The 20907-nt window shown below is 43.3% G+C and overlaps 1 protein-coding gene across 4 annotated transcripts in view; it reads right to left on the bottom strand.

Annotated features, from left to right (window-relative positions):
- Positions 1 to 20907, bottom strand: part of LOC119433221 (uncharacterized) — a 155571-nt gene that overhangs the window by 19667 nt on the left and 114997 nt on the right. For 2 of the 4 annotated variants that reach the window (XM_049658934.1, XM_049658933.1), the window contains exon 6: positions 6228 to 6306. The exons of 1 other annotated variant lie outside the window; for it this stretch is intronic. In XM_049658934.1, the coding sequence (XP_049514891.1) occupies positions 6228 to 6290 (63 nt within the window). In that variant the 5' untranslated portion in view covers positions 6291 to 6306. Of the gene's footprint in view, positions 1 to 6227; positions 6307 to 12950; positions 13085 to 20907 lie in introns of all 4 variants that reach the window. One more of the 4 variants, XM_049658935.1, reaches the window with a different exon arrangement.

Here is a 20907-nt window from a genome sequence, read left to right as displayed (position 1 = left end):
CCCACCTTGGGCCGCCATTGGTTGCCCGAGAATAGCGGTTGCCGAGTACTGCCCAGTTGTTTGCTAACGATCGGCCGTCGGTCAATTTCAGTTGGGTAGCTATTTGCGGTGCTTTTAATTTTAAGGTCACTTTGAAGGTGCCTGCAGGTTTTGCACCTGGGACGAGAACATGCTTTTATTACGGGGGAATGATGTTGGCTGGCTTTCACATGCACTAACATGTCTTTAAATTTTCTGTTTCGGTGATAGGTAACCCTTGGTACATCCGGCAACGCTTTTCTCTAACGCTCGCTACAAATACTGGGTGCTATTTTCGTAGGATGTTGTTTATCCTTGGGAGGACATTAAAATATTTTGTTATACAGGCTGGTGGTCTATCAGATTCTGGTGTAGGTTGTTTCTTAGCTAATGCCGCCTGCCTCTCTAATCATGACGCGACGTCATAAGCCCGGTCCAGAGGAATTTGTGGATGGTTTCGTTTCGCTAGCGTTAGTTTAAAGGGATACGGACACAAAATCTGAAAATTTTACGAAAATGCTGAAAATGAATCCTCAGTGTGTGATTACACCGAAAAGAAGTAGTCACTTAGCTCATTTTTAAGCTGATGGCTTTATTTTTTGCGTTTTTGTGAGCGCGCGCCTCGCCACCCTACCCGCGGGAGCTGGAAGGAGTGACGTCACGACACCCTCGTAGGATAGCCAGCCGGCCGGCCGCGGTCATTCGAAGCGCGCCGACGCCGCCATCGCGAGCATGGATTCGAGTTCTGGTGCCTCTACCAGCGATGAGTACACATCTGAAGACGAGGACCATTCCAACTTCGCAAGAAATATTACCGCTTACGGTTACGAGCCTTCCGCGTCAAGCGACGAAGAGCAGGCAGCCGTGGAAGTGCCGGTCAGGTTTTCGCGAACCGTAGCGCGAAGATTTCGCTCTGCACCAGACACTTGTGCAAGAATTATTTGTCATTTCCTCTCTAAACTTGCTTTTTTGAGAGCGCACGCACGCGAGGCAGCTGCGGGGTAACTCAGCACTGCGTGGACTGAATAGTAGTTTATGCAGTCGGCGTGAGCAACTGCTTTGAGGTATCAGTACCTCCGAGACGCTCACGTCCACTTCGCCAGCCGACCGACAGGTGGCATTTTAGAAGAACTTCTTGCTGGGCGAGTTGGTGCATAGCTGTATCGGGAAGCGTTGCGCGTACAAACGGACAAACACAGGAAAAAAGACGTAAACGGATTTGCGCTCTATCCGTTTACGTCTTTTTTCCTGTGTTTGTCCGTTTGTACGCGCAACGCTTCCCGCGACAGGTGGCAGCACCTGTCTGGCGTTCTCCCCAGTTTTTCCTGCTTTTAGCCTGTGGAAAAGCAGAGCTGTGTGCGTGTCTGATCTCGTGAGTCGCGCTCGCGCTAGCTAGCCTTGTATTGTTTTACTATGCTTTGCCAACATTTTTAAAGATATTACTGCCTTCGTGCCCAGCCTCGGGAATCTCGCCCCAGCCTCGCCCTCACACTGCCCAAGAAGGCTGCAACTGAACGAAAACAGTGCCGACATCTTTTCGCCTCCTCTTTTCAAACGCGCCGCTGATCATTTCTGCCTTGCGTTTTCGTGAGAAGACCGATGGCACAGCGTCAGGCTTTAGGCGTTTTGGCTTTAGGCCTTTTGAGCGGCATGCTGAGGCTTTTCAGCACAGCCGGGCTGGTCACATAATCATCGTCTACAAAGTGGTCCGCGCAAATGAAGTCATTTTTGGAAGTCTCCGGGCTGGGCGTGATTACTGACAGGCAGGTATTCAAAGTTTACGCACATTCTCGTCTCTGGGGAACGTGTGCGACGGCGTGTCTCCGGGCATTTCCTTCCGCCGCGCCGAACGCGTCAATACCGAGCGACGACCGCGGGAAGGCGCATGTAAGCACCTGTGTGGAGCGCCGACGGGGATAATGTTTCGGACGGACCACGTGCGAAGATCGCCGAAAGGGGTTAAACACTGCAACGGCTGTGGCCGACCTTGGCCGCGCGCGCACGCGCGCGGGTGGGTGTTATGACGTCAAATGTCAGCTTCTGCCGGCGGCCGCTTGGAGGCAAGTTGCAACAGAAAATCGCAAAAAAAAAGATGTTTCTCGTTCTTTTTTTTTCAAATCAGCTTGTTGTATTCGTCATTTTCAGCAGTTCAGCCTTTGTTCCAACGCAAAAAACCACCCGACAACTTTTGTGTCCGTATACCTTTAAGGTCATTTAGGTGGGGGATATAATAGAGAGTTTTAGATTCGGGAGACGCAAGTGTTGGGGCCCCCTAGCACTTGGGGCCGCAGTACTGCGCATGCGCACTACCGTGCCCCAAGAGCTAGGGGGCCCCAAAGCTTGCGTCCCCCTAATCTAAAGCTCTCTAATAGTTGTCTTCGCTACAGATTCTTATTCCTTTCGCTTGTCCGATAAAAGTTCCTCGCTTGCAGTGTCTCAGGTGATGACTGGTGTAGTCTAAATACTTCTGACTATCCGTAGGCCTCCGGTAAAGTGTTGTTCTCAGTTTTCCATTTTCTATGTAAACCGCCTTGTCGAGGAAGTTGATCTGACTAGGAGAGTGGTGAGCCAGCGCATCCTCTTACTTTTTCAATGACAGTGCAATCGCCCGCTCCACAATGGTAGGCGCTGGTCCGTTTAGTTCAGTGAGTTGCCGCGACGTGACGTTACCCAGACTTCTTGCGTCATGCCTGCGCCTGAGCCACTGAGCCGAGATGCGGTAGACGCGAGGGACTTCGACACGGCTTCAATTCCTTCACTCATGGGCATGTTAGTGTAAATAGCAGAAACGTCTAAAGTTACTCTAATAGCGTGGTCGGAGACGATTTGGTTAGCTTTAGTCGAGTTGCGACGATGTTTATTGTCGTCGATAACGTTGCAAGAACGCTTGGTACAGGTAGGCACTGCAAGGGCTGTTCGTAGCACGGGGTTCCCTCGCGATCACGGCACGGTCCTTCGCCTTCCTCTTCAGTCGGCACATGCACAGGGGCGCCTCTGCTTCATTACAATGCATTACAATTCGAAGGAAGTGGGGCGTATCTCTAACAAAAGATGGTAGGGTGGTTGGCTTGTTTGACAGATGGTGATTTAAGAATTTAGATAGTGACTCGGTAGGTGTGTTGTTATTTGACACCATAGTCCTACCTGGAATTTCAGCTGTAAATATTTCTTCTACGGGAACCATATGTATTTTAGGAAAAAGGTAAAAGCGGTCGGCTCCTTTGTTGTTAGCTCATTATGAAGCGATATTCAGACTGGGTGATTAGTTCCTGGGACAGCAGCTGCGCTATTGTACTTTGGACGAGGTTGCTGTAAACCGAAGATGGGTTAGAGTCGAGTTTTGTGTACAGAATGACACGTCAACCGGCTAACAAATGGCGCTGCCTCAAATTCCTCCACCGACTATCAGTAGTGCATTATATTTCTTTTCAATTCTGCACCCTCGTCGCTAACACACTCTCGCTCGTTACCTCATCCACCCGCCTTACCTTCTCTCCCCTTTAGAAGAACCCTATTTATATATACCGTGCTGAGGAGTGCATATGTCGAAACGTTGGCTCCTGCTCTCACCTTGGTCTCGTGTTGCTCATCCTCTCTCCATAATGTCATACCACGCACACAATGTTTTATTCTGTGTATGTGGATGATGTGCAACTCGGTTACAAATCTTGTGATATTGCTATCTGCGAGCGACAAGTGCAGCTTGGCCTCAAGATTTCTAAATGGGCGGACGAGAATGGATTTCGACTAAACCCACAAAAAACATGTGCGTCCTCTTCTCGAACAAAAGACTATCTGTAAGCCGTGAACATATATTCTAAGGTATCATTATAGACTGCAAGTTAACTTTTCTTCAACAGCTGAAGTATCTGAAAACGCAGTGCCTAAAGGCTATGAATTTGGTGAAGCTCTTGTCACGCACATCATGGTGAAGCGACAAGAGATGCCTTTTTAGCTTAAACAAAAGCCTTGTATGGTCACGACTTGACTGCGGAGCCTTAGGGTATACAGTGCCTAGTGCTTTTAAGATGATAGAATCCGTTCACCATCTGGGCATCCTACATGCTACAGGTGCCTTCTGGACTAGCCCTGTAGAAAGCATGTATGTAGTGTCGGATGAATGGTCCCTGCCTCTCCAAAGAACGTATTTAGGTTTATCTTACTCCTCTCTCTCCCTGAGGTTAAATGCAGACGTCGAACACACATGTCATTCCACTATAAGCGACATATGTGCTGCCAGGCTTTATCGAAACCGTCCGTCTGTCAGGACCTCCTTGGGAGTGGCAGACTGTTGAGTGCGATGTGTCTTTTATAAAGATCCCCAAACGCGCACCTGAGACTCACATACGTTCGCACTTCCTCGAACTTCAGGCGAAGTACACATGCACAGAATTTTACATTCCAAATCCAAATCTTACTGCTTCCAAATCTCTTACGCTTCCAAATATCTTACGCTTCCAAATCTCTTACGCTTCCAAATCTCTTACTGGTGTTGCTAACGCAGCTTTGGGGCCGTGTTCTTTAGTGTCCGTTGCACTAAATCTTGATACAAATATTTTTACAGCCAAAGCATACGCAATCCTCTCGGCAGCAAAGCACATATAGCTAATGAATCTAACGAAAGCAATTGTGTTCACAAGTTAATTGAGCATCGTTAGAGGTCTAATGAATCTACGAAAACAGACGAATTCAGTCTTTAACGAACTGTGCGGCTTCTTATGCTCAGCTTATATGGGCAAGCAAGTAATCATAGTGAGCTGCGTACCTGGACATAGAGGCAATGAAAGGCAGTGTAGCTGCAAACGAAAGTGCCACGTCAGCAATTTTTGAATACACGGTGTTGCGAAGACCCTCGACACAAACGTAGCTATCCCTCACACAGACCTAAAGTCGTTTTGCGACATGAGTGGCGGAAATATTGGCAAAGGCAGTGGGATACTGAAGGGTCAAATATGCTACATGTGATCAAACCATGAATAGGGAAGTAGATATCAGAGAAAAGAAGACACAAGGAAGTGCTTCTTTGCAGACTAAGGATAGGATATACATAGGAAAGATACTCTTACCTCCTTAATGGCAAGTCTTTTTGTGCCATGAGTGGCGGAGATATTGGCAAAGGCAGTGGGATACTGAAGGGTCAAATAAACTACATGTGATCAAACCATGAATAGGGATGTAGATATCAGAGAAAAGAAGACACAAGGAAGTGCTTCTTTGCAGACTAAGGATAGGATATACATATGAAAGACACTCTTACCTCCTTAATGGCAAGTCTTTTTGTGCCATGAGTGGCGGAGGTATTGGCAAATGCAGTGGGATACTGAAGTGTCAAATAAACTACATGTGATCAAACCATGAATAGGGATGTAGATATCAGAGAAAAGAAGACACAAGGAAGTGCTTCTTTGCAGACTAAGGATAGGATATACATAGGAAATATACTCTTACCTCCTTAATGGCAAGTCTTTTTGTGCCATGAATGGCTGAGATATTGGCAAAGGCAGTGCGATACTGAAGTGTCAAATAAGCTACATATGATCAAACCATGAATAGGGAAGTAGATATCAGAGAAAAGAAGACACAAGGAAGTGCTTCTTTGCAGACTAAGGATAGGATATACATATGAAAGACACTCTTACCTCCTTAATGGCAATTCTTTTTGTGCCATGAGTGGCGGAGGTATAGGCAAATGCAGTGGGATACTGAAGTGTCAAATAAACTACATGTGATCAAACCATGAATAGGGATGTAGACATCAGAGAAAAGACACAAGGAAGTGCTTCTTTGCAGACTAAGGATAGGATATACATAGGAAAGATACTCTTACCTCCTTAATGGCAAGTCTTTTTGTGACATGAGTGGCGGAGATATTGGCAAAGGCAGTGGGATACTGAAGGGTCAAATAAACTACATGTGATCAAACCATGAATAGGGATGTAGACATCAGAGAAAAGAAGACACAAGGAAGTGCTTCTTTGCAGACTAAGGATAGGATATACATAGGAAAGATACTCTTACCTCCTTAATGGCAAGTCTTTTTGTGCCATGAGTGGCGGAGATATTGGCAAAGGCAGTGGGATACTGAAGGGTCAAATAAACTACATGTGATCAAACCATGAATAGGGATGTAGACATCAGAGAAAAGAAGACACAAGGAAGTGCTTCTTTGCAGACTAAGGGTAGGATATACATAGGAAAGATACTCTTACCTCCTTCATGGCAGTGTTCCTCCGACGTGTGATAGGTGTGGCGACATTCTTACAGTCCTCCATGTTCTTGTCCAGTGGCCTGAAATAGACGCCCAACCTTAAAAGGACATCCCTCTTCACCAACATTATTTCTGAACTATGAGCCGCTTTTTGATTTTAAAACAGTCTTCAAGTTTTTTAGCAGATGTAAACACCGTACAAATCATCTGGCCAGTTTGCCTGTAGCGCAGCCTCGCCTAGCAGGCTGCAGCTGCAGTGCAAAATGTTTTTACAGCACGTGCCTCTCAGCCCTTGACTTCAAGGACCCTCTTGAGGACCATCGCTTCGTAACGGAACCTTTATGCTCACAGCTCACATTCATTCATTCATTTTATTGTTTCCGACACAATACAGGTCAGGGGAAGGTACGGCTAAAGGCAGAAGAAACTGCCTGACAATGGCCCTACCACCCATGCATAGTTCAACAATGGCATGAACATTCTACCAGAAATTAAACAGTAGATAGCGAAAACATTTTACGGGAAATAAGCTTTGGTACAGCAAAAAATAGCGATAGTTAGTAAAACACACACATTTTTTTATACATCGTTATAACCTGGCACTTGAGGTCATAGATATTTTATGGAGGTGTACAGGACAACAGAAAGGATTTAACAATATTTTTAAAACGAGACGTTGACATACATTCCTTCGCATTAATTAGAACTTGCGGATTTGTATTTAAAAAAGTTGGTATTAGGTACTTCAGTTGTTTAGTTCCATACTTGGTTCTACAGAGTGGAACTTGAAAGCGACTATATCTTAGTTTATATTGCTTGCTATTAGGTAAATATGTATCTACAAATGCAGACTCATTTTTCTGTATTTCACCTTTTATGTATGTATATAGCTTGAGGTTGTATAGCTGATCGGCTTTAGGTATTTCATTTTTTAAGAAGAACTCTGATGTGTGATCGAGCCATCCGAGGTTTTCTATGTGGCGGACAGCTTGTTTTTGAAGGACGGTTAGCCTGCCTAAGTTTGTTTTGCTTGTCGTGCCCCAGATCAGTAAGCAGTGGTATAGATGAGAATGAATGAGTGAATAATACAACTCACGTTTTAACCAAGTCGGAACCAGATGCCGGATTTTAGAGAGCATGTAGTTAGACCTGGAAATGCTAGAATGCAATTTATTTACATGAGGGGTCCCATTCAAATTTTCTTTGAAAATTACTCCTAGAAATTTAAATACAGATACACGTTCAATCGCACAGGTATCAAAGCAAAGAGAAATATCAGTGATATCAGGTTTGTTCCTGGGCTTAAAAAAATAAATTTAGTTTTAGAAACATTTAACTCAAGTTGATTGAGAGACATCCAAATTAGCAACTCGTGTAACCAATTAGTTGCCACTGTTTCTAATTCAGCTAAATTACGACCAAATAAGAATAGACTGGTATCATCGGCATAGAGGACCATTTTTTTGGTGTAAACGGTGTGTTTACAATATCATTGATGTAAATAATAAAAAACAGAGGACCTAAAATAGACCCCTGTGGTACAGCGTACTTTATTTCCTTCAACTCTGAACAAACACGGTTATGGTTTACAAACTGGAATCTACCCGAAACATAATTATGAATAAGATTTAAAGCAACACCTCTAATTCCATATAAAGGAAGCTTCTGAAACAGAATCTGATGCTTAATAGAATCAAAAGCTTTTCTGAAGTCAAGAAAAACTCCCGCAGTGTATAGCTTATTTTCAAAATTATTAAGTATTACTTCTTTAATGTTCAGTAGTGCCTCTTCTGTTGACTTATTCTTGCGAAAATCATACTGCTGTTCGACAAGGGCCTGCTTTTGATCCAGAAATTTGCTTACCCTGATCTTTAAAATTAGTTCTAAAGCTTTTGAAAAAACGGGTAGCACAGATATTGGCCTATAATTATTTAGAGCGTTTAATGATCCGCTTTTATGCAGAACTACTACTCTGGCTATTTTCATACTAGCTGGGAAAATCCCTGAAACCAGCGCGTTGCATATATGACATAGCGGGGCACACAAAATATCAGCAACGCGAATGATTGCTTCCGCTTTGATTTCGTCATATCCGGGTGCACTGTCTCTTTTAAAAGACCTAATTAAATTAAAGATTTCAACTTCACTGCATGGGGAAAGAAACATAGAGTTTGTACTGTCTAATGAAACATAACCATTTAGATCTTTTGTGGAAGTATACGTGGGAATGGTATTTGTTACCCCAGTTTGCAAAAAGTGATCATTAAATTTGGTTGCTACGGAAGAGTCACTATATTCTACATTGTCGAAAATAAGTGTGCTAGGGATCAAACTGTTTCGGTTGCCTTTGAGTCTCCGAATTGCTGTCCATATTTTTGTACGATCGTTTGATATGGACACAAACATATCTTTGGTAGTATTCAGCGATAGCTTTCCGAAGATCCGAGTTAAGCCTGTTCCTAAGTTTTTTATATTCCCGGAGTGTCGTTTCGTCTTTGAAACGAATAAATGTATCAAATAACCTATCCCTTGCTTGAATTCTCTTGTATAACTCACGGGTAACCCATGGTTTTCTAGATTTCTTGTGTCCTTTCACCTGATGCAATGGGAAGGCAGTGTCGTAAGAACACTTAATTTTGTGCAAAAATATATCGTAGGATAAACTGGGATCACTTTCATTATATACATCCGCCCAATCTATACTCTCGACCATAGATCGAAAAGAATCTAATGCCTCACTATTAAAATTCCTGCGCAACAAAGGGACATCATTCGGACGACAGTTTCTTCTTTTGGGGCGTGGTATGAAAACAATGATTGGCAGATGATCACTAACGTCTAAAGTGAGGATTCCTGAGAACACATCTGCGACATCGTGGTTGGTAATGCACAAGTCAATTAAACTTTCAGTGTTTGCCGTTATTCTGGTGGGTGATTTAATAGTGTTAACACAATTAAATGACTCTATAACATCTATAAAACGTGCGTTTGAGGATTTGCTAATAATAAGTTTATATTAAAGTCACCAATCAGAACAATCGACAGACCTAATGTGGTCACGTATTGAAGAACTTTGCTAACAAATCAAATTCATGAAAATCACCAGAAGGAGGACGATAAGCGGTTACGATCACAGTACCACAGCATTTCACAGCAATCGACTCATAATTGTAATTAACAACCAATAGTTCGGAAAGAACAGAGTAGTTTAGGTTATTTTTTATATAAAGTTAACAACCGCCACCTCGACGATTTTTTCGGTAACCATCAAGACGTAACCATCAAGAAAATTGACATCGGAGAATTGACATCATTAGTCATTATCATTATTTTAATACTCGTATATTTTACGCAATTGAAAGCGACTAGTATTTGAGCGTTTTACATCCACGTTGCATTGACCACTCGCAACTCACTGTCCACTCCATTCATAATGCGCCATGGGGCTCTTTGTCCATATCTGGGCCTTGCGCCAATAAAAAACCACATATAATTATTATTTCTGTTCGAAAGCTTCACGTTTGTTTGCAAGCACCAGCCTAAATACGTCTGCTTTTACCCTTAGTGTGTCTAGATGGCCTGTTTATTCTAGACTAATTTTACTCTTTCTGTCTTCAACTTGAGAAAAATCTGACGCCTCATCAACCTACGGTCACTGCACTGCAAGGCCTCTATATCCTGTTCATCCCTACTTCCAATGAAGCTTGCTTGGCTGCTCTAGGTGCTGTACACGTCCGTATGTACATGTCTTCTGGTGCTTTTACTATATCATCGAAATTGCTGATAGCATTACCCCGCTTATCCTTCACTGCATTTATCTTGTCCTGTCCTACGCCAAGTATTCTTCGCAGAGATGTCATGTTGCGGCTATTTTCTACTGCTTCCTCAATCTTTGCGATTTTATATTTTCGAATATCACTTAGTTTACTTTCTTCTTGTTTATCAGATTTGACAGTTGAAGGAATTCTATCTGGTCTCTTGTGTTAAATATTTTCATATGTTGTCGTGTTTTTTTTTTTTTTTTTTTTTTGGGGGTGCTTGGTTACGTGGCAAAGCAGTGCCTTGATGCCTTACCTCCAACTTCAATTGCCGCTTCTGAAATCAGCCTAGTTACAGTTTCATTCATTGCCTTTATGTTATCTTTATCTTGCTCTTCCAAAGCTTCACGTTTGTTCGCAAGCACCAGCCTACTACACACGTCTGCTTTTACCCTTAGTGCGTCTAGATGGCCTGTTTATTCTAGCCTAATTTTACTCTTTCTGTCTTCAACTTCAGAGAAATCTGGCGCTTCATCAACCTATGGTCACTGCACTTTACCCTGCCCAACACTTCTAACCTCACTAAGGCCAATAATATCCCAGACAATGCCTAATAATTCTTGAAGAAGGCTGTGCTAAGCTAACCTAACTCGTGAGGGTTCGTCTGCTAAACGTTGCCAGGTTCAGTTTCCATAGATTATTTGAACCTTCCGCCGCGTCGCAGGCCTGACCACCACACTCGTCAGGTGCTCCGTAGCCGCTGAGGAGCCAGGCCTACACGTTAATTGCAAGAGGTAATTGCCAAATTCTGGGGTATTACGTGCCAAATACACGATCTGATTATCAGGCAGGTCGCACTCCGGATTAAGTAGGAACACCTGAGATCATTTAGCGTGCACCAAAATTTAAGTGCACGAGCCTGTTTGCATTTCGCCCCCATCGAAATACGGCCACCATGCACTCCCGTTGTCGAGCCAGCGACCTCGAGCTCATTAGGGTTACGGGTTGCAGGCTTCGGCCATGTGTGGGCTGGTAGTTCGAAACAACTTGCTTTGAGTATTTACCATATATATTCGTGTAAACGCCGCACTATTTTTCCGCAATCGTAATGAGGTGCGCCGCTACGGTTTCATTTTCTGGCGGTTTTTTTATTCATGATTTCTTTGTCCAAAAAGAGCGATCGCTGTTGCTTTCATAATGCATATATTTGTTCACGCAAGCACGCCAAGCTGCTGGTGGCTGTCTATAGTCCTCAATGCAGTCCTTGTCACCGCTACTCAGATTCGGCTCGGTAGCAGACTCATGGATAGTCAACCTCGGTGCCCTACATGGCGTGAGATATGACTGTGACGTCAAAGCTTTTCCCAGTTATGTGCGAAAATGACACGTGCTCAGATTCCAACAACATGCAAACAAGCTGCGACGCTCTCTTCAGCCTTCGAATTATTTATTTCAACATTGTTTTTCTAATACTGTGCTGGCAAGTTTGCAATCCGGCCCTTAGTCGAGTATATACGGCATTACAAGTTCTTAAATCGAATGCACCGCTGCATGCCGGATAGGCCTGGACAATCGCGATGTTTCAAAGCGAACGCGCGACTCATCGCAAGACTTATTTATTGATTTATTGTACCCTCAAGACCGAGGTATTACAGAGGGGAGTGGGTAAAAAAATTAAAGAAAGACATACATAACTAACAAAGCAGCAAAAGTAGTGTAGTTAACGCAGCAAAATTGATTAGTTAATTGTATCAAGGAGCGATGATGTCGAATATGGCCGAACGAAACTTTGAGTTGTCCTTGATTGCAACAACTTCGCCGGGAAGGTGGTTCCATTCTTGAGAGGTCCTGGGATTAAATGATTCTTGACAGGGGTTCTGGTGGGGCACTGAATTATTCCAACCTTATGGCTATGATCAATGCGAGAGGAAATGTAGGTAGGAGATGATATAAGATTGTCGCGCAGGTAGGAATTGTGGAAATATAGTTTATGAAATAAAGCAAGGCGAGAGCCCTTACGTCGGGCTGAGAGCAGAGGAAGTAGCAAGGAATTTTTCATCGAAGTTACGCTTGAAGTGCTACTATATTTACTACCAATGAAACGCGCAGCATTGTTTTGAATTAGTTCAAGTGATTGAATAAGGGTTTGAAGGTGCGGGTCCCAGATGGATAAGGCATACTCCATTTCACTCCTAATAAGCGTTTTGTATAAGATTAACTGTAATGACATCGGAGCAGAAGAAAAATTTCGGCGAATATAACCTAGCATGCGGTTAGTATTGTTGATTACCTTATCGATGTGTAGTGACCAGGAAAGCGTCGAGGTTATGTGTACACCTAGGTAATTATAGGATGTTACGGCTTCTAGGGAAGTATTATTAAGATAATAGTTCGGTGGAGGAATATTGCTGCGAGTTACACGCATGCATTTAGATTTAGTTACGTTAAGTTGCATTAACCATACATCACACCAGTTAGAGATAGCGTTAATATCGTCTTGTAGGAACTTATCAGAACTTTCTGAGATTTTACGGAGGATAACACAGTCATCTGCGCAAAGGTAAATGCTAGAAGAAACATCATTGGGTAAATAGTTAATGTAAATTAAGAAAAGAAGAGGGCCTAGAACTGATCCTTGGGGCACACCAGAGTCTACGGGGCTAAATGGGGATATATGGTTATTTGACGCAACGTACTGTGACCAATTAAGAAGAAAATGTTCAAGCCATGCAAACAGGTTAGGATCAAGACTAAGTTTGGTAAGTTTAAATAGAAGCAATTTATGACACACTTTCACACAGTCAGCGAATGAACCTTTGTCAAGAATAAGATGAAGGCTGTGAGTAAAAGAAAGAGGTTGAGTTTCGCAAGACAAGTTCGGAAACCATGTTGTGCTTTAGTGAAAAATGAATTATTGTCTAAGTGCTTTGCTAAATGTGAGTCCAAAATTTGCTCAAGAACCTTACAACGAATGCTGGTGAGGGAAATGGGGCGGTAGTTGAGGGGCGAATTTTTGCTGCCGGACTTGTGAAGTGGGACCACCTTCCCGACCTTCCAATCTGCAGGGAGCTGATGGGTGTCTAGAGATTGCTGAAAAATTCTTGAAAGTAGAAGAGATGAATAAACAACAGTATTTTTTAGGAATTTTGCGTTAATCAAATCAGCATCAGGACTTGATGACAACTTTAGACCTTTAATTACATTTTCGACCCCAAGAGGTTCAATGATTATAAAATCCATAGCTGGGTAATTGCAACACTCAAAAGTTGGAAGCACAGAATCAGTACATGTGACGAAGTTGTTACAAAATAAAGAATTAAGTACACGGGGACATAAATCATCTTGTACCGGTGAACGACTAGAATCGATCAGCGTGACCGCATTATTTTTTTTTTTGAGGGGTTAATAACACGCCAAAACTTTTGGGGGTCATTCGCAAGCGTTTTGGGCACTGTTTGTACGTGGAATGCCTTTTTGACAAGTTTTATAGCCTCTATGTAGGTGTCGTTTGCCGCCTTATAAGCATGGCATTTTGAAGCCAGTGCACTTTTATTTGCTATTCGATACAGTCGTGTTTTCCGGTTGGAAAGCCTTTTTAACTGGGAGTTGAACCAGGGCTTCTTAACATTGCATGATATTACTAACTTGTCGGTGAGCTCATATATTTTATTTCTGAAAACGATCCAGTTCTCATCAACAGTGCGATCATCAAACTGGCTTAAGAAAGGATCAAAAAAGTTAGCGAGCTCAATATTAATATCGTCAGTTCACTTGTACTATCGTCCAGTGCTGGTTGTCCAACTTGCACGGCGGGCACAGACACCATAGACGAAAAAAAGACAAATCGCTTCTCCAGAATGCCGAAAGGCGGAGTATAATAACGTTTAAGACAGAGCAAAATGTCACCGACCCGACTTTGTATCACGAAGAGACAAAGAAAACACATACAGATTCTTGACAAAGCTTCGCAGTTGAAAAACACATTCTTAACGGGCCAGCATGCTTATATTTATTAATTTAAGCGTAATTTCATACTGAAGTGTGCCGCGTGACAACCCAAGCGAATGAAAAAAAAAATGCAAAGCAGACGACAAAGCTGTGTGGTGGCTCCGAAGGGTGAGCGATTTGGGAATGTTTTATCTCCAACAGTTTCTCGATAATTCCACTCTCCTTTTCTTTAATTACAAGCGAAGGTAAATGTGTTTGCAGCGTCATAACATATTGTCGTGGCACTGCAAGTACTGTATGTGTCCACCAGCCTTCGATGATACAGAAATCATATGATTTGTTGTTAACCGAACACCCGGAGTGACCCACGGAGCTGTACAAAACATGTAATTTCAATCCGTGCAGGAGGGCATGGAGTTGGGTTCTCGAGCCGTCTGCGTCCCGGCGCCACCAGACGTCCTCCGATCGCCAGCTGAAGCAGGTGAGTGCAGCCGTGTTCTTCACGTTTCACGGGTGGCTTGCTCGGTACGTGTATACTGCCTGTCGAAGAGCGTCGCGCTAGTTGAAATTCATAGTTGAATTCATAGTGAACGAATAAGTGTGCGCTAGCGACATACAACGCCTTCATAGTGAAAGTGAAAGAATAAATGCGCGAAAAGACAAGGACGACACAACGCATGTGTGCGTGTCCCCGTCTCATGGTCAGATCTAACGTTAAGATCTGCTTCCAAAATTATTAGGCCGTTAGCGACCTTTATTGTCGATACAGGTCGCAACCGTTCAAGAAAGTTTCATAGACGACGTTATGATCTTAGGCAGATCATTAATAAACATTAGAAAAAGCAACGGGCATAGCACCGACCCTTTTGGTACGCTGCGTGTTGCTGAAATTAGAAATGGAATGCAATAATTGTACACTTCTCTTGTCAACAACAATGGTAAACTCCCAGTCAGGATTTCATAATGCCTGGCTTACGCACTCCAACCCATTTTTGTTCTTTAAATTTCGCTGTCATGATCATGGTTCCCTGTGTGTAATTGCCCTAGATAAACGTACACCTGCAGAGACTCTTGACTCGGGCTGGCGGTCATAAATTTTTGTTCCCTTGCCAAGTTATGTAATATTACCTTTGTCTTCGACATAATAATCTTAATCCTACTCTTGCACTTCCTCGGTTTCTCAATCACTTGTTGCAATTCATCCCCAGTGTTGCTGAACACGACAATGTCAGCTTCAAACCGAAGGTTGTTGACGTATTAGCCGCTGATCCTCACTCCTTAGCGTTGCCAGTCTAATAGCCTGAATACTTGTAAGCATATACAGTGAATAGAATTGGGGAGATTGTGTCTCATTGCCTGACGCCTTTCTGGATAAGTAATCGTCTACTTTTCTTGTGGAGAAGCAAGGTAGCTGTGCCAATTTAGTAGATATTTCCCAAGATATGCACGTATGCCTCCTTTACTCCTTGATTAAGCAATGACTTCATTACTGCTAGTACCTCTACTGAATCAAATGCCCCATAAAATGACTGTTATTCCATCTTCTTCTCCCACTTTTCCCTAGCACATGTCTTGCAGTGCCCTTTAGCTTTATCGATAGTTACGGAAGGGCCTCTGTATCCTGTTCATCAATACTTCTAATGATGCTTGCCTGGCTGCTCTAGGTGCTGTACATGTCCGTATGTACATGTCTTCTGGTGGGTTTACTATATCGTTAAAATTCCTGATAGCATTACCCTGCTTATCCTTCACTGCATTTATCTTGTCCTGTCCTATGCCAAGTATTCTTCACAGAGATGTCATGCTGCGGCTATTTTTTATTCCTTCCTCAATCTTTGCGATGTTACATTTTCGAATATCGCTTTCTTTATTCTTGTTTATCAGATTACACAGTTCAGGGAATTCTATCTGATCTCTTGCGTTAGATACTTTCATGTGTTGTCGTTTCTTTACTGGGTGCTTTTTACTTGGCAAAGCAGAGCCTTGGTGCCTTACCTCCAACTTCAATTGCCGCTTCTGAAATCAGCCTAGTTACGGTTTCATTCATTGCCTTTATGTTATCTTTATCTTGCTCTTCCAAAGCTTCATATTTGTTTGCGAGAACCAGACTACATTCGTCTTCTTTTACCCTTACTGGGTCTAGTTGGCCTGTTTCTTCGTGACTAATTTTACTCTTCCTCTCTTCAAACTGAGAGAAATCCTGGACCTCACTAACCTATGGTCGCTGCACTTTACCTAACACTTATACATCCTGTACTATGCTGAGTTCGGCAGAATGTAGGAAATACGCGTATATTTAATTTCTTGTTTATCGACTAGGGCGTTTCCAGGTCCATTTCCTGTAGAAGGAATTCATTATTCGGAGTCTATTCCTTTCCGCCAATTCTACCAACGTCTTTCCTCTACTGTTCCTAGAATCAATGCTGCAGTTACCAAATGCTTGTTCCCCGGCCTGCTTTCCCACCACTATAGCTTTTACGTCGCCCATGACTGCAGTTAGCTGTCTGTAATTGCACCTTTCTCTTTGCTAAGTGAACAACTTTTCCATTTTTTCCAAAACTGTTCTATTTTTTCTTCATGATTAATCGGGGTTGGAGCGTAGGCTTGTACCACCTTTAATCTACATATCCTAGTTAGCTTTATTACGACGACTGCTTCCTTCTCATTAATGCTGCCCGTTATGCCCTTACGAATTAGAAATCCTACCCCGCATTCTCTCTTATCCGGAACGCCTGTGTAGCAGATGGCGTGGCCGTTAGTCTGCACTGCATAATCCCAACCAGTTATTCTAAGCTCACTAAGGCCAATAATATCCCAGACAATGCCTGATAATTCCTCATGAAGATGTGCCAAGCTAGCCTAAGTCGAGAGGGTTCGTCTAATAAACATTGCCAGGTTCAGTTTCCAAAAATTATTAGAACCTTCTACCGCTTTGCAGGCCTGAAGCACGAAGCGGATACGAAGCACTGGTCAGGTGCTTCGTAGCCGCTGAGGACTCAGGGCCACAGGTTAATTGCAAGAGGTAATTGCCAAATTCTGGGGTATTACGTGCCAGAACCCCGATCTGATTATCAGGCCGGTCACACTCCGGTTTAAGTTGGACTGCCTGAGCTTATTCAGCGTGCACCTAAATTTAAGTACACGAGCGTTGTTGCATTTCCCCAACCAAATATGGCCGTCATGCACGCCAGGGATCGAACCCGAGAGATCGAGCTCGGTAGTGCTACGGCTTGTAGGTCAGCCTCCAGCACACTTCTCTGGAAGGCGGGAACACTCGCTAGGAATAGTGCTTCGGCCATGTGGGGGCTGGTAGTTGGAAACAACTTGCTTTGAGCATTTACCATATATATTCGTGTAACAGCCGCACTATTTTTCGTAATCGTAAAGAGGTGTTGTCACTAAACGGTGCTGGTTTGTTGATTTCTTGATTCGTGATTTCTTTGTCCAAAAAGAGCGATCGCTGTTGCTTTCATAATGCATATATTTGTTCACGCGAGCACACCAAGCTGCTGGTGGCTGTCGATAACCCTCAATAGAGTCGCTGTCACCGGTGCTCAGATTCGGCTCGGTAGCACACTCATGGGTAGTCGACCTCGGTGCCCTACATGGCGTGTGAAATGACTGTGACGTCAAAGCTTTGCACCTGACACGTGATCAGATTCCAAAAGCATATAAAGAAGCTGCTACGCTCTCTTCAGCCTTCGAATTATTTATTTCAGCATTGTTTTTTCGAATACTGGGCTGGCAAGTGTGGAATCCGGCCCTTAGTCGAGCCGGATTACAAGTTCTGTTACATATACGGTATCACAAGTTCTGTCAGCGATGGTGGCGTTTTTCCCCGCATCTGCTGGCTGGCTGTTATCTTATGCACCGCTGCATGCTAGATAGGCCCGGGCAATCACGATGTTTCAAAGCGAGACTTATCGTTCAATTTGCACGACGGACACACACACCATAAACGAAAAATATGACAAATCAATTCTCCGGAATCTCGCAAGGTGGTGTATAACGTTTATGAAGGGGGAAAATATTATCTACCCGACTTTTATGAGGAAGCTACAAAGAAAAACCCATAGAGATTTTTTGAGAAAGCTTCGCAGTTGAAGGAAAAAACAGTTGACTTCTGCGATCATGCGGCATGGCAGCCCAATTTCCAGCTAAGCTGTTTTTTTCGAGTAATCGAATTACGTATTTTAGTTGCCTGAAATTAAACCATATATTTTAAGCTTCACCCGTTTGAAATAGTGTCCACCCCCTCCCCACTTTTTCGAACCACACTCCGCCTATCTGGAGACCCTCGAACCCATCGCCCGCGAGCCGCGCATGCGTTGTCGATAGCAGGACAGCACGGAGGTGGCGTGAATGGCACTTCGAGCACCCGTATAATTGCTATCTTAATCAAAAGACAAATTGATATGTATGAAAAGTGCCGAGAGGAAATAGCTGAGAGAACGAAAGAGAACTAGGTTGCCCAAATATAATGTAACTCTAAGATGATACGAAATACGGTGAACGGTAATAATAAATCGAAGGAGAGAACGCATTACAGAGCGTGACTTGTAAATAATTACATATCGCGATACGATTAGCTTTGATCTGACCAGTTCCGAACAGCAAGAAGTTCAGCGATGCCGCTGACATTAGAATATATCGAATAGTGTCTAGAGCTGTAACGTCCAGTCTGTCATTTTTTTTTATTTTATCCTCACTGTTAGCTGCTTTGTTAGGTATTTGTTTCTTTTTGAAATGTAGTACTTCTCCAAGTTTCCCTCTCAGATGTCCAAAAAAAAAAAAGACGAACTAATACGTCAGTGGCGTCTACTCAAAGTAAACTGCTAGTTCTTGCTCTTTTCTATTGGCCAACTATCTGTATATTTCTTCCGACATAATAACTAGAGGAATGTCTGTTTCCCCACTCCCAAAGTTATCTTAATTTACCGCTTACGTTTTCTGTTGACAATTACGAGATTCTGCCGTTCCCTCGAGCCAAGCTGTAATTTCCCGTTGTAGTGTGTATATCCTGTAACCCGGAGGTGCTGCTTACAAGCAGCCCTAATCTTCCATGAATCTGACTTGACAGTAATAGATTCTACAATAATACTCTACATCGTTTCCTTTCTTCCATGGTTCCTCAACAAGCAGTGTAGCTACCAAATCTTCAAGATGAGTTTCTTAATATTGCCTACACACTTACTACATTCGTTCCTTACTTGTTCGTCAATCTTTAAACACTCTGCCACCCTGCATGTTTGTATGCCAGATCATGCCGCTCGCATGAATGACCTGACACAAATAACAAGACATACAAGACGCATGCCACGTCATGACATAGACATCACATGCTTGTCGTGACCGTTTCCATAACTCTATATATATAGGTATATCTGGATATTAATGACATGGAAATAATGACTAGACGTGCATGAGCATGGTATGTAATGCACGCATGTCCTGGTACATAAAAGAAATGACCAATGACTACATGATCTTGTTTAATTATCACAATATTACAATCATATATAATGTTAGAAAATTGAGCTGACACGAATGTCGTAAAAGAGATTACTATAATGGAATAAATTACATGACATGCATTTCTGTAACTGGATGCACGTCATACATGTGTTACATGTCATGCCTTGTATGTCAAAAATGGCATGACATTACCAGGACAAGAAATACGCCGACCCAGTGGACCAAGTTGTCTATTAACTTGGGCCGATGACCATATGCTCTTTTCATCGTCATGCCACCATTATAATTCGACTCTCGGATTAATTCTCGTCTGCTAGCTGTGCTCGAACCATGCGGCACGCGTACGAAGATCCCGGCAGCAGAACACCGGGTGGTGGTTGCATCCGTTCAAACAGCGATCGGAAAAGCAAAAGAAAAGCTTCAGGTGTGCTTCAGTCCGTGCAGCAATTGCTTTCTGCATTTCTATCCATATTTCGCGCCTTCATGCACTCGTTCATATCAATTCATGGTCGTTCGTAGAAATCACGCAAATCGTCGTCGCCTTGCTGCACCGTCAGGGGGTCACGGCACTCTCGCCTTAATTCTGTTCGCTGTACTCGTGTGAACACACAGTACTGGATTCACTCAAAAATGCAGTGGTTTGCCTGGTAACGCTTTGTGGAACACCAAACAATGGAGGCAATCTGCCTGCAAAATGCTTAGGATAACGTCGAATGTCACGGACCTGCATCAGATTTGTTGCTCAGAACTTCCGTGAACCGTCCTCAGTGGCAATTACCACAGACCTACCACAGTCTACAGCTCCTCCATGCAAGCAACCATCCAATTCTGGTGATAAAGCAATCGGACCCCTCGTTTACTAATAAAAAAAAAGAAAAGAAGGAAGAGTGCTATTATTTGGCACACACTGTCTCGGTGATTTGCTTAGCTTTTCTGTCCTGTGAGCTTGGCGTGTTTTGAAGCGAAGTTTCTCGTGCGACTAGAAATGCTGTAGAACGTATATTGAGTTGTCTCTCCTGAAGAGGGGGATCATTCATAGTTTACTATATTTTGCAAAAGAGGACGGAGCGCATTACGCAAGTAGTGTGATGATTAAGTAGCATTATAACTGAAGTGACTACACTACCGTTTTCTAACCTTGTACGTACTTACCGACCACAGCTACCAATAAGCCACGTATGGGAGAATCCGCTTGATTACGAAATAAGGCGTCAGAAAAAAAGTGAGGAACATGCCTCTGTTGAAAAGGGAACCTTTGCGAGCTCGACGAACCGCGTACGTACGACAGCAGACTTGGCTGAGATGTTCACAGCTGACTTATTTCACCAAACCCTTCAGGGCCCCTTGGTAACCTTCGCGTCTTGTAGTATCACCCTTGTTGGGCGGCTACAAACACTGCCGAACAAAGCTAGGCTGGTATGCTTATGTTTTCCACCCGTTTCCTGATCGCCCTCATAAATGTGCGCACCGAGGCACGTCGATTTCCTAATCTTCAACGAA

The sequence above is a fragment of the Dermacentor silvarum genome, chromosome 11 (assembly GCF_013339745.2).
Source record: "Dermacentor silvarum isolate Dsil-2018 chromosome 11, BIME_Dsil_1.4, whole genome shotgun sequence".
In the NCBI taxonomy this organism is placed as follows: Eukaryota; Metazoa; Arthropoda; class Arachnida; order Ixodida; family Ixodidae; genus Dermacentor; species Dermacentor silvarum.
The sequence above is the reverse complement of the archived record's forward strand: the minus strand, read 5'-3'. Positions and strand labels throughout refer to the sequence as shown.